This window comes from Hemiscyllium ocellatum, chromosome 7, assembly GCF_020745735.1.
Source record: "Hemiscyllium ocellatum isolate sHemOce1 chromosome 7, sHemOce1.pat.X.cur, whole genome shotgun sequence".
NCBI classification, from domain to species: Eukaryota; Metazoa; Chordata; class Chondrichthyes; order Orectolobiformes; family Hemiscylliidae; genus Hemiscyllium; species Hemiscyllium ocellatum.
The window spans coordinates 64,305,079-64,317,295 of record NC_083407.1 but is presented as its reverse complement, the minus strand read 5'-3'; the positions used below and the strand labels follow the sequence as shown (position 1 = coordinate 64,317,295).

Here is a 12,217-nt window from a genome sequence, read left to right as displayed (position 1 = left end):
CAATGACCTTGCTTCCACAACTGCTGCTGGCAACACATTCCATGCTCTCACAACACTCTGTGTAAAGAACCCACCTCTGACATCCCCTCTATACTTTCCTCCAACCTGCTTAAAACTATGACCCCTCATGTTAGCCATTTCTGCCCTGGAAAATAGAGTTGATAGCCAGAGACTATGTCTCTCATTATCTTTTCTCCAATGAAAAAAGTCTGAGCTCAGTCAACCTCTCTTCATAAGATAAGCCCTCCAGTCCAGGCAGCATCCTGGTAAACCTCCTCTGAACCCTCTCCAAAGCATCCACACCTTTCCTATGATAGGGCGACCAGAACTGAATGCAGTATTCCAAGTGCGGTTCAACCAAAGTTTTATAGAGCTGCAACAAGATCTCACAACTCTTAAACTCAATCCCCCTGTTAACGAAAGCCAAAACACCATATGCTTTCTTAACAACCCTGGGGTGGCTATTTTAAGGGATCCATGTACCTACACACCAAGATCCCTCTGTTCCTCCACACTGCCAAGAATCCTATCCTTAATCCTATACTCAGCTTTCAAATTCGACCTTCCAAAATGCATAACTTCGCGTTTATCCAAGTTGAACTCCATCTGCCACCTCTCAGCCCATCTCTGCATCCTGTCAATGTCCCGCTGTAGCCTACAACAGCCCTCTACATTGTCAACGACACCTCCAACCTTTGTGTCATTTGCAAACTTGCTGACCCATCCTTCAATCCCCTCATCCAAGTCATTAATAAAAATTACAAACAGTAGATGCCCAAGGAGAGAGCCCTGTGGAACAACTCACCACTGACTTCCAGGCAGAATATTTTCCTTCTACTATCACTCGCTGTCTTCTGTTGGCCAGCCAATTCTGTACCCAGACAGCTAAGTTCCCCTGTATCCCATTCCTCCTGACCTTCTGAATGAGCCTACCATAGGGAACCTTATCAAATGCCTTGCTGAAGTCCATATACACCACATCCACAGCTCAACCCTCATCAACTTTTCTAGTCACATCCTCAAAGAATTCTAAGGTTTGTGAAGTATGACCTGCCCCTCACAAAAGCAGTGTTTGACTGCGTTTAATCAAGCCATGCTCTTCCAGATAGTCATAAATCCTATCCCTCAGAATTCTTTCTAACACCTTGCAGACGACAGATCTGAGACTCACTGGTCTGTAATTGCCGGGGATTTCCCTCTCTCCAGTCCTCAGGTATGACTCCAGTGGAGAGCAAGGATGCAAAGATCTTCGCAAGTGGCAAAGCAATCGCATTTCTCGTTTCCCAAAGCAGCCGAGGACAAATCTGGTCCAGGCCCGGCGACTTGTCAATCTTAATGTTTGACAAAATTTTCAGCACATCAGCTTCCTCTATCTCTATCCATTCCAGCACGCACAACTGCTCTTCAAAGGTTTCACTCACAACAAAGTTCGTTTCTTTCGTAAAGACAGAAGCAAAAAACTCATTTAGGGCTTGCCCTACCTCCTCCGACTCCACACACAAGTTCCCTATGCTATTCCTGATCGGCCCTACTCTTTCTTTGACCATTCTCTTATTCCTCACAAGCGTAAAATGCCTTTGTGTTCTCCCTAATCCATTCTGCCAAGCCTTTCTCGTGCCCCCTCCTGGTTCTCCTCAGACCATTTTTGAGCTCCTTCCTCGCCTGCCTGTAATCCTCTAGAGCTGAGCTGAGCTTGACCCTAGCTTCCTCCACCTTATGTAAGCTACCTTCTTCCTTTTGATGAGACGCTCCACCGCTCTCGTCATCCAAGGTTCCTTTACCTTACCCCTTCTTGCCTGTCTCAGAGGGACATATTTATTCATTACTCGCAACAACTGTTCCTTAAACAGTCTCCACATGTCTATAATGCCTTTACCATGGAACAATTGCTCCCAGTCCATGCTTCCTAACTCATGTCTAATCGCATCATAGTTTCCTCTTCCCCAATTAAATATCCTTCCATTTTGCCTAATCCTCTCCTTCTCCATAGCTATGTAGAGTGTAAGGCAGTTGTGGTCACTATCACCAAAATGCTCTCCCACCACAAGATCTGATACCTGCCCCGGCCCGTTTCCGAGCACCAAATCTAGAATGGCCTCTCCCCTCGTCGGCCTGTCAATGCACTGAGTTAGGAAACCCTCCTGAACACACCTTACAAAACAGCTCCATTCAAATCTTCTGCTCGAAGGAGGTTCCAATCAATATTGGGAAAGTTAAAGTCACCTATTACAACAACCCTACTACGTCCACACTTTTCCAAAATCTGCCGACTTATGCTTACTTCAATCTCCCTGCTGCTATTGGGGGTCTGTAGCTGCTCCTAATTTCCACCCATACTGACTCGATAGGCAGGTCATCCTCGACAATGGATGCTTCTGTAGCTGTGATACCCTCTCTGATTAGTAGTGCTACACTCCCTCCTCTTTTTCCCCCCTCCCTATTCTTTTTAAATGCTCTAAACCCTGGAACATCCAGCAACCATTCCTGCCCTGGAGAAACCTATATCTGTGTTATGGCCACAACATCGTAGCACCAGGTATTGATCCATTTGGATTGGGTCTTCATTGGAAAATTGGAAAAAAATGCTATTGCTGGAGATGTAATGGAACAATTAAGAATAGAAGGAAAATCCTGTTGAAGTTGACCCCTACAGAGGTATCAAAACTCCAATCCTTGAGGATATTGTTTGTGATTTTGACCAAGCTTAACTTGCTACTTTGGGAAGGGCGCAGCCTCATTTGTACAGCTGAAAAAGGTCAGTATGTTAATCCTTTCATACCAAAATCCAATCTACTCCAGTAAACAAAGTAATATGATGAATTACTCACCTCTCCTACGTCATAAATCAATATCTGCCCTTCTGAGTCACCTACAGCTATTTCTCTTCCAGTCTGAGTCCATTTCACACGATTTAGTGCAGGATTACTGTCAATAGTAATGCTTGCAGTTGGCACCTAATTTGGATTTTAGAGAAAAAAAAGTTTGAAATAATTGCCATGAATTTTGATTATCTCGAAGTGGTGAAAATGTAAGACAAAATATTTTTACTTCAGAATATCTATTTTTTCCAGACGGTACAATACTGGATCTGAATTGTCCAAACCACAATACTACTGGTACAAACTACTCAATATTAAACTTCCACCTAATTCTACTTACTTCAGTGTCATTGTTGAGATTCCATAAATCAAGTCTTCCCATTCCATCAACACAAGCAAAAAGGGCAGGATGTGTTGGTGACCACATGACATCATAAACATAATCAGCATTATCTTCAAAGGAATACAATGGTTTGTTATTCTGAAAGAAAGTAGTGTTTATATAACTTAAGGTTTTTTGTGTATATAAAAACAGATCCATAAATCAAACTATATATATTCAATTTCATTCAATTATTGTCATGAACTCAGAAGATTATACCTATGAAATTTTAACTTTTATTTTGTAGATTTTCTTCTATGCAACAATGTGCCAATCTGAAGTACTACAAGTTGAATATAGTGACAGTATAAATACAGTTAATACCAGGAAGTCAAACTACCTTAGTTGTCCAAAGTTTGACTGTCCAGTCAAAGGAAGAGGTGACAAAAAGATGAGAGAAGTCAGCTGGTCCGGCTGCAGTGTGATAATGAATACCTGTGATCGGTCCTTGATGACCATCAAAAATCTCACTAATTCCAGCCTTGCTACAAGAAACAAGAGTTTTGATTACATAAATTGCTGTTAACAAAAATGTATAATTGACATTATAAAGTGAATACAAAATGCCCTTGTTCAGACAAATGTGAACCCTTCAGTTTTCTTGTCATCTAATAGGGAGAGGAAAGTCACTGAGATAAAAATATCTGGTCAACAAATTTTTCAAAATGATTTTTCTTTAATGGAAGGATCAATTGAAAATAATTCTTTAAGCAAACACCCCTTCTCAATGCAAAATTCATCTTCAAACAGTATAAGAAGGAAATCAACTAAGATTTACAGTTAACAATCCCTATTCTAGGTCCTTAAGTTTAACCCTTCAGCACTCTTCCCTTGCTCAGAAATTGTTGATCCTTCACTAAGTTTGGTTTTTGCATCCCAATCCTGAAGAATCCAAGATGAAAGCTTCAAGTTTGTTTATTTTGTACTAATATTTAAATTTTGTACTAAAAAGGAATTATTTACAAAAAGTGCAGAAAGATGTCGGCACCAAGGAGACATGAGTATGAATTAGACTTAGGTGCCTTTCGGTGCACTCTTAGTCACCGACTTTCAATTTCATCACCTTCATTTTTAAGATGATGGGTTACAGGTCACAACCCAAAATTCAACAGTGACTCAACATACAAAAAAGTGAATTTTATTCATTTTCTCCAGCCACTTATCAATAAATACACTACACCTTAAACAAAAAGGTATTAATTGGGGTTTGAATATAACTTCAGAAGTTTTAGTGAAGCAAACAAGAGCAGGACTTATACAGTTAATGGTTGGGCCCTAGGTAGTGTTGGCAAACAGAGACCTAGGGGATTCAGGTGCATAGTTCTTTGGAATTTGCATCACAGGCAGACGGGTGGTTAAGGTGGTGTTCAGTATATTTACCTTCATTATTCAGTCTAGTGAGTATAGGAGTTGGGACGCCATGCTGATGTTGCACAAGGTATTGGTGAGGCCACTTCTGGAGTACGGCGTACAGTTCTGAACACCCTGCTATAGGAAGGAGGGTTCAGAAAATATTTACTAGGATGTTGCTGGGAATGGAGGATTTGATTTATAAGGAGAATCTGGATAGACAGACTTTTTTCACTGGAGCGTAGGAGGTTGAGGGTTGACCTTAGAGTTTATAAAATGAGGGATGTAAATAAGATGATGAGCATAGGTATTTTCCCTTGGATGGGAGAATTCAAAACTAGGGGCCAATTATGACGGCGACAGGAGAAAGATTTAAAAGGGACCTGAGGAGCAACTTTTTCATATAGATTGGTTCATACTGGAATGGTCTGCCAGAGGAAATGGTATATGCAGGTACAGTTACAACATTTAAAAGACATTTGGAGAGGTACATGAATAGGAAAGGTTTAGAGGTATGTGGGCCAAATACAGGCAAGTAGGACTATTTAGTTTGGAAAACTAGGTCGGCATGGACGAGTTGAACCAAACGATTTGTTTCAATGCTGTTTGACTCTGACTCTGTAACAGCTTTCAAGGCATAAGAGGTAATTGAAAGATTCACTGTATGTTCTATGCTGGAAATGTGAGAGTCATACAGCACAGAAATATTAATTGCTTAGTATAATAAATAACCTAGATAATTTGAAAAAGAAAAATGCTTCAAGTGATCATAGTGCTTAGACAAGCTCACTTTTACTGTTGTTTACTCAATCCCCATACTAAATTTTGAGACCCATTTATTTTGCCAGAGGAAGTAGTGGAAGTTAGTACACTTATACCATTTAAAAGACATCTGAATGGGTATAAGAATAGAAAGGGTTTAGAGGGACATGGACCAAATGCTGGCAGAAAGAACTATTTATTTGGGATATCGCTCAGCATGGACGAGTTGGACCGAAGGGTCTGTTTCTGTGCTACATATCTCTAGGACTCTATATCTTATTTGAGGTTTAGAACTCCTAAGTTCCTAAATCCTTGTGCTCCACCATGAAGGACAAGGTGTGCAAGTGACCATTATTTTCAGGTACCCCTTTGAGTCACATTCTATCCTGTCTTGGACATATATTGTTGGTTCTTCCGTGATGCATTTTTCTGGAACTCCCAACCAGCAAAACTGTCGGGCATCACCCACAATCACTGCAGAGGTTCAACACGATAGCTCATAGCAACCTTCTCAATGGCAACAAATGCCATCAATATTCATATCCCAACTTTAAAATCCTCTAGCTTCTAACATACCTTTGTTATGCTTTGTGACTTTTGTTTATATTTAAAGCACTACGTAAATAAAATTATTCGTTATTATTGAAAGCTGAATGAAATTGTTCGGGATTGTCAAGTTCCCTTTGTTGTATTTGAGACACTAGTTCAATAATCTGACTGATTCCAAGATACCAGTCTTCTCCATGTGAGTGTATTCAAGCCAATCAAGCTGTGTAAAGCATCCCCACATTGGACTTCCATTGGTTAGTAAGAGAATGCCAATGATTCAATGTGGTGATGGAAGGTGTTAGGATGGTTTAACAAAAAAAAAGGAATTTTTTTCAGTAAAGACACTCAATATGAAAATCAGATAAATCTTTAAAATTCACTGTTTCAGTCTCAGCTGGAGTACTATACACAATTCTGAAGACCAGAGTTTAGGAAAGATGTTAATACCTAGAGAATGTTCACTAGGTGATAACTGAAATGTCTAATACCTGCGATGTGAAGAGATTAGAGATGCTAGGATTATTCTGAGAGAAAGTTATGAGGAGACTTAAAGGATTTCAAATTGGTAGTGACTGATAAATATAATACTATGGAGAAAATACTGCCTTCACAGCAAGTAAATAATAACCAGAGATCAGATTTTAAACGATTGTTTAAAGATCTAGAAAAGAAAGGAAGAGAAATTTCTTTTGAGAGGATTGGTCCGATCTGGAACATATTACCTGAAATGGTGGTAGATCAGATTCCATGGGAGTTTATAAGTAATTAATAAAGGATCATTTGTAGTGTTAGGAGGAAAAGCTAGGGATGAAACTCTAGGGATGGACTCTTTCAAGGAACTAGTACAGTTGTGAGATACTCAAAAGCCAATTACCAGGCTGTAAATTTCTATGATGAAGGGCTTTTGCCTGAAACGTCGATTTCCTTGTTCCTCAGATGCTACCTGACCTGCTGTGCTTTTCCAGCACCACTCTGATCTAAAAACTGTAAATTTCTATGATTATAGCTTTACAACTTTAATGTCCTTTGAATTGTAATGTGAATAATGCACTTCAGGCAAAAGATTGTTCAACAGTCAAGCATATTTCAAAATTATATGAAATAACTGCTATTAACAAGGCAAATTTGAAACAGAAGAAAAAAGTATCTCTAGTATATGTTTAATAAAGGAGGAGATAAAACAATTAAAGATTTAAATACAGAACTCAAGTATAAAAGAATGAGAGAGAGATATAGTATTTCACAAATGCATAAATAAGACATACTGACTGATGTATGAGGAGAGGTTGAATTGGGTAGGATTACATTCACTAGAGTTCTACTAAAGGTCCTAAACAAATGCACAGTTATTGACCTGAAAGTAGTAGAGAAAAAGTTTCCGCTTATGGGGAGTCCAAAACCAGAGATTATATTTAGAAGCTGATCACTAACAAGGTCAATAAGATATAAAGTTTTTCACTCAAGAGAGTGGAACAATGCAAAAACATAACTGGGAGAAAAAAAATCTACTTGTCCTTAATGGGGATACTTTATAGGCACGAGAGAGAGACTGAAAGGCTATGATGAAATGTTTGATGAAGTAGGGTGGGAGGAGACTGAGTAATAAAGATCAATAAAGACCAGTTTAGTTGAATGATTTGTTTCCATGCCGTACATGTGATGCAATTAAATGTGAGACACTGTTTGTGGAGACCATGAACCTTTAAGGGGATTATGGTATTCTCCTGCAAATGTTTCCCTTGGGTTTTGTGGTTGGTGAAGATTACAGGTTTGCCTGCCAAGAAACCTTAATGGATTGCTGCATCGCATCTTGTAAATAGTATACATTGTCGTGGCTGTGAGCTGATGACTAAAGGAGTGGATGTTTAACATACAGTAGTTGGTGAATATCCAACTTTCTTCTGGCTGGAGTGGAGTGACCCACTGGCTGGAGTGGAGTTACCCGCTAGCTGGAGTTGTTACCGATCAAAACAGGTAGAAAGCAATCCATGAGGTGGAGAAGGTTTGGGGGGTTGGGTGCTTAACTACTCACCTCAGAATGCCAGCCTCTGTCCCGAGCGAGTGGGCCTAACATTTTTGTAGATGGTCTAACTCAGTTTCTTGTCAATACTTAAGAAATGTGATTGTGGGCCATTTGGGAATAGTAATAAGATGGTAAGGTGGGGGCAACAAGTGAAAATTTGACAGCAACGTAAGTTTATTTGTTTAAATAAGCACTAAAGCTTTTACACACAATTTATTCAATTTCAAAATTAATTAATTCCTCATAAGCATATAGAATCCTTATAGTCCAGAAAGAGGCCATTCAGCCCATTGAGTCTGCACTGACCCAAAAGCACCCTACCCTGACCTAGCCTCCTACCCTATCCCTGTAATCCTACATTTACCATAGCTAATGCACTGAGCTTGTACATCTTTAAACTGTGGGAGAAAACTGAAGAACCTAGTAAAAGTCCATGCAGTCACCCAACACTAGAACCGAATCTGGGTCATTGTTGCTGAGAGGCAGCAGTGCTAACACTATGCAACTATGCCTTGCTCTCGGAGGCTTTCAATAGGTTTACGTTCAAAATTTCTAATGACAAAGTGATTTTTTCAAAAATTAGTACCAACTTATTTTTCATTAGCAGAATATAAAACTGGAATCTTACAGGGAAATAATTAAAACAAAGCATTTCAAATATTTTCTGCCTTACCTTCCATGGCGACATGCTGTGTATATAGAACCTTCTTCACTACCAACCACAAAATTATTAACATCACCCAATGGGAAGGACATGCAAGTTACAGCCACTGCTTTGGATTGCTTGTGCATCAACTCCATGCTGTCCTGTGCAAAACAAAACACTGTTGTTGATGTATTACTGTCTTTGTGAATCAAGGTGACAAAAGCATTTTACCTGATTAGTTACTTGCTCCAACATGTTGTGAAGGCAAGATATGTCAGAAGAGATTGTTAGAAATACTGAATGTCAGGACCACAGAAAGAGTTTTGATGTTGTAGGTGGGATCTGTATTCACATCTGATGCTATTAAATTTTGAAAAGAAATTATTTGGTGCTAAGCAAAAGGAATTATCTTCAGTCTCTCCCTTAAATATAATCAGAATTGGAGGAGAAGCAAGATGCCTGTATACCCAGCCAAGAGGAGAATTGGTTCAGTGTCGACAGAGGGACCCAACAAGATGACACGAAGCTGAGCGAGAGGGTGAGCCGTAAGGAGGATGCAGAGGTGCTTCACTGTAATTTGAACAAGCAGATTGAGTAGGCAAATGCATGCTGAATTCAGTATAATATGCATAAATGTGAAGTTACCTTCTTTCTCAGAGGAAGGATCTTTTTTCTATACAGACTGCAGCGAAGGTTCATCAAGCTAATTCCAGGGATGACAGGACCGACATATGAGATGACGCTAAATCAGTTAGGGTTGTATTTTCTGAAGTTCAGAAGAACAAGGGGTGGATCTCATTGAAAACTGTAAAATTCTAATAGGACTTGACAGGGTAGATGTAGGAAGGATGTTCCTGATTACAGGGAAGTCCAGAACCAGGGGTCACATTCTAAGGATACAGCGTGACCGAGTTAGGACTGAGATGTGGAGACATTTCTTCACCCAGATTGGTGAGCCTGTGGAGTTGTTCTCACAGAAAGGTGTCAAGGCCAAAACTTGCATACTTTGAAGGAGGAGTTCAGTATAGCATTTGGGGCTAATGAGATCAAAGGATAAGGTGAAAAAGCAGAAGCAGGCTGTTGCAATGGATGATCAGCCATGATCATAATGAATGGCAGAGTAGGTTTGAAGGGCTGAGTAGCCAACTCCTGCTCATTTTTTTAGCAATTGTATGATTTAGAAACAAGGGAATGTTAGTACAGAACTTACGCTGTGCAGCAAACACTCGGGTTCTGGGTAAATAAGTTTACAGGCAGCAGAGGTTTGCAGGAGCTCAAGTTCATATAATATACTAGCTGGATGGGTAGTCAGGAGAACAGTGGATTAAGGTCCAGAAGTAACAAGGCCATGGATGAAAGCTCCAGCAACAGACGAGCTGAGGCATGGACATAAATGGCAATGTAATGAGAGAATTAGGCAGTCTTGCTGATTGAGAAAATGCAGAGACGCTGGGAAGGTGAAACAGACTGGGCGACTGCTTTGTAGAACATCTCAGTTGTGCCCTCAAAAATGACTGAGTTTCCAGTTGCCTGACACTGCAACACACCACTGTCTTCCACACCAACATCTCTGGCTCAGGTTTGCTGCAGTACTGCAGAAAGACTCAGTGCAAGCTGAAAGAATAACATCCCAATTTCCGCTTGGGGATTCCACAACCTTCAGGACTCAAAACTGAGTTCAATAATTTTCAGGCCTGGGCATATTCTTCCATCTCCTTCATCTACCCCACACACCAGGCCTTGTCATCACATGGGCTACTTTCATCACAGCCAACCTAGTTTCATACACTAATGGTCTCCATCAGCAGGTTTTCTTTCTCCTCAGCTCACCACTTTCCATTCTTTCATCTGCCCAACTGCTGTTTTCTCTCTAGACTCCTTCACTATCTATTGTTTACTACTTCTCTTCCTCCCCCACTCCTTGTCATCAACATAACTACCACTTTTCCCGAGCTAGTATCAGTTCTTAAGGAGAGGCAATGGACCCAAAACATTGACTCTGCTTTCTCTCCACAGATGCTACCAGACCGGAGTTTCTCCAGCAATTTCTGCTTGATTTTCAGATTTCCAGCATCTGCAACTCTGTGGGGTTTTTTTGTTACAGATTTAAAATAACTGGCAAAAGTAAAAATAAGACAAGAAAAATATGTTTACTCCTTTCAAATGGTTAAGGTCTGAAATGCACCTCCTGAGACTGTGGTGGAGGCAGGTTAAGTATTCAAAAGAATATTGGACTGGTTGCTGAAAAAGAACGATGTGCAGGTCTAAGGTATAAGGTGGACCAACGGCAATAGACAAATAACTAAATTTGCTGAATTTAGTGCACCATGCTGTGTCGAATGGTTTCCCTGTAACTTCCATGATTTTGAGATTAACAGATAATACATTTTTATTTATTCATTTTTGAGAGATATAATCATTGCTGACTGGTCAGCATTTATTGCCTGTGCCTAGGTGGCAGCTATGTAGTTTCTGCTGTAACTGTAAAGTTTGAACTGCTGTGCAATTGATACTTTCCAGAATTTAATGTTAACTTTTGTATTGAAAAAACCAAACATGCAAATTTTAGTAGTTAAATGCAGGAAAATATAGGGAGAACAGTGGCACAGCACATTGTTGTTTCAACACTTTGATCATGGAGAAGTAGAAAACAAACATTCAGCTCCTTACAGTGGTTGGATCTCAGGGCATGTTTTCAGTTTACAAACTTCAGGAGCTGGGGAGATGACATGTTAAGTGTTTTACAATAGAGATAAATAAAGGTAGAAAACTAAATTCAGAGCTTTCTTTCCCAACATTATTTTTAAAAATAATGAACAAAATGTATTTGCTATTAAGAATAAGCCATATTGTTAGTCCATAAAACTGTTAAAGGACTGCCTTTAACTGGTTTCTCTAGTTCAAGTATATAAAAACTAGGAGCAGTAGTAGGCCATTTGGCCTTTCGAGCCTGCTCCACCATTCAATAAGATCATGGCTGATCTTTTTCTGGACTCAGCTCCACTTACCCACCCTCTCACTGTAACCCTTAATTCCTTTACGGTTCAAAAGAATTATCTATCTTAGCTTTGAAAGCGTTTACTGAGGAAGCCTCAACTACTTCACTGGGCAGGGAATGCATTGATTCACAACCCTCATGATGAAGAAGTTCCTTCTCAATTCGGTTGTAAATCTGCTCCCCTTAATTTTGAGGTTAAGCCTTCTTATCCTAGTTTCACCCGCCAGTGGAAACATCCTCTCTACTTCTATCTTATCTATTCCCTTTATAATTTTTTTGTGTTTCGGTAAGATTTCCCCCTCATTCTTCTAAATTCCAAAGAATATAATTCCAGTCTACTCAGTCTCTCCTCATAAGCCAACCCCCTCAACTCCAGAATCAAGCTATCTGAACCTTCTCTGCACCCCCTCTAATGCCAGTACATCCTTTCCCAAGTAAGGAGACTAAAATTGTATGTAGTACCCCAGGTGTGGTCTCACCAGCACCAGCTGTAACATAACCTCCCTGCTTTTAAACTCAAACCCTTTAGCAATGAAGGGCAAAATTTCATTTGCCTTCTTTATTTCCTGCTACACCTGCAGACCAACCCTCTGTGATTCATGTGCAAGGACACCCAGGTCCCTCTGCACAACAACATGCTGCAATTTTTTTTACCATTCAAGTACAATCCTTTTTGCTGCTATTCCTA

The 12,217-nt window shown here is 39.9% G+C and overlaps 1 protein-coding gene across 1 annotated transcript in view; it reads right to left on the bottom strand.

The window, feature by feature from the left end:
* Positions 1–12,217, bottom strand: part of LOC132817113 (cytoplasmic dynein 1 intermediate chain 2-like) — a 91,234-nt gene that overhangs the window by 1,322 nt on the left and 77,695 nt on the right. The window contains exons 12-15 of the mRNA XM_060827293.1: positions 8,559–8,692; positions 3,542–3,686; positions 3,160–3,300; positions 2,829–2,954 (exon numbers count right to left, since the gene is read on the bottom strand). Of these exons, the coding sequence (XP_060683276.1) occupies positions 2,829–2,954; positions 3,160–3,300; positions 3,542–3,686; positions 8,559–8,692 (546 nt within the window). The remainder of the gene's footprint in view (positions 1–2,828; positions 2,955–3,159; positions 3,301–3,541; positions 3,687–8,558; positions 8,693–12,217) is intronic.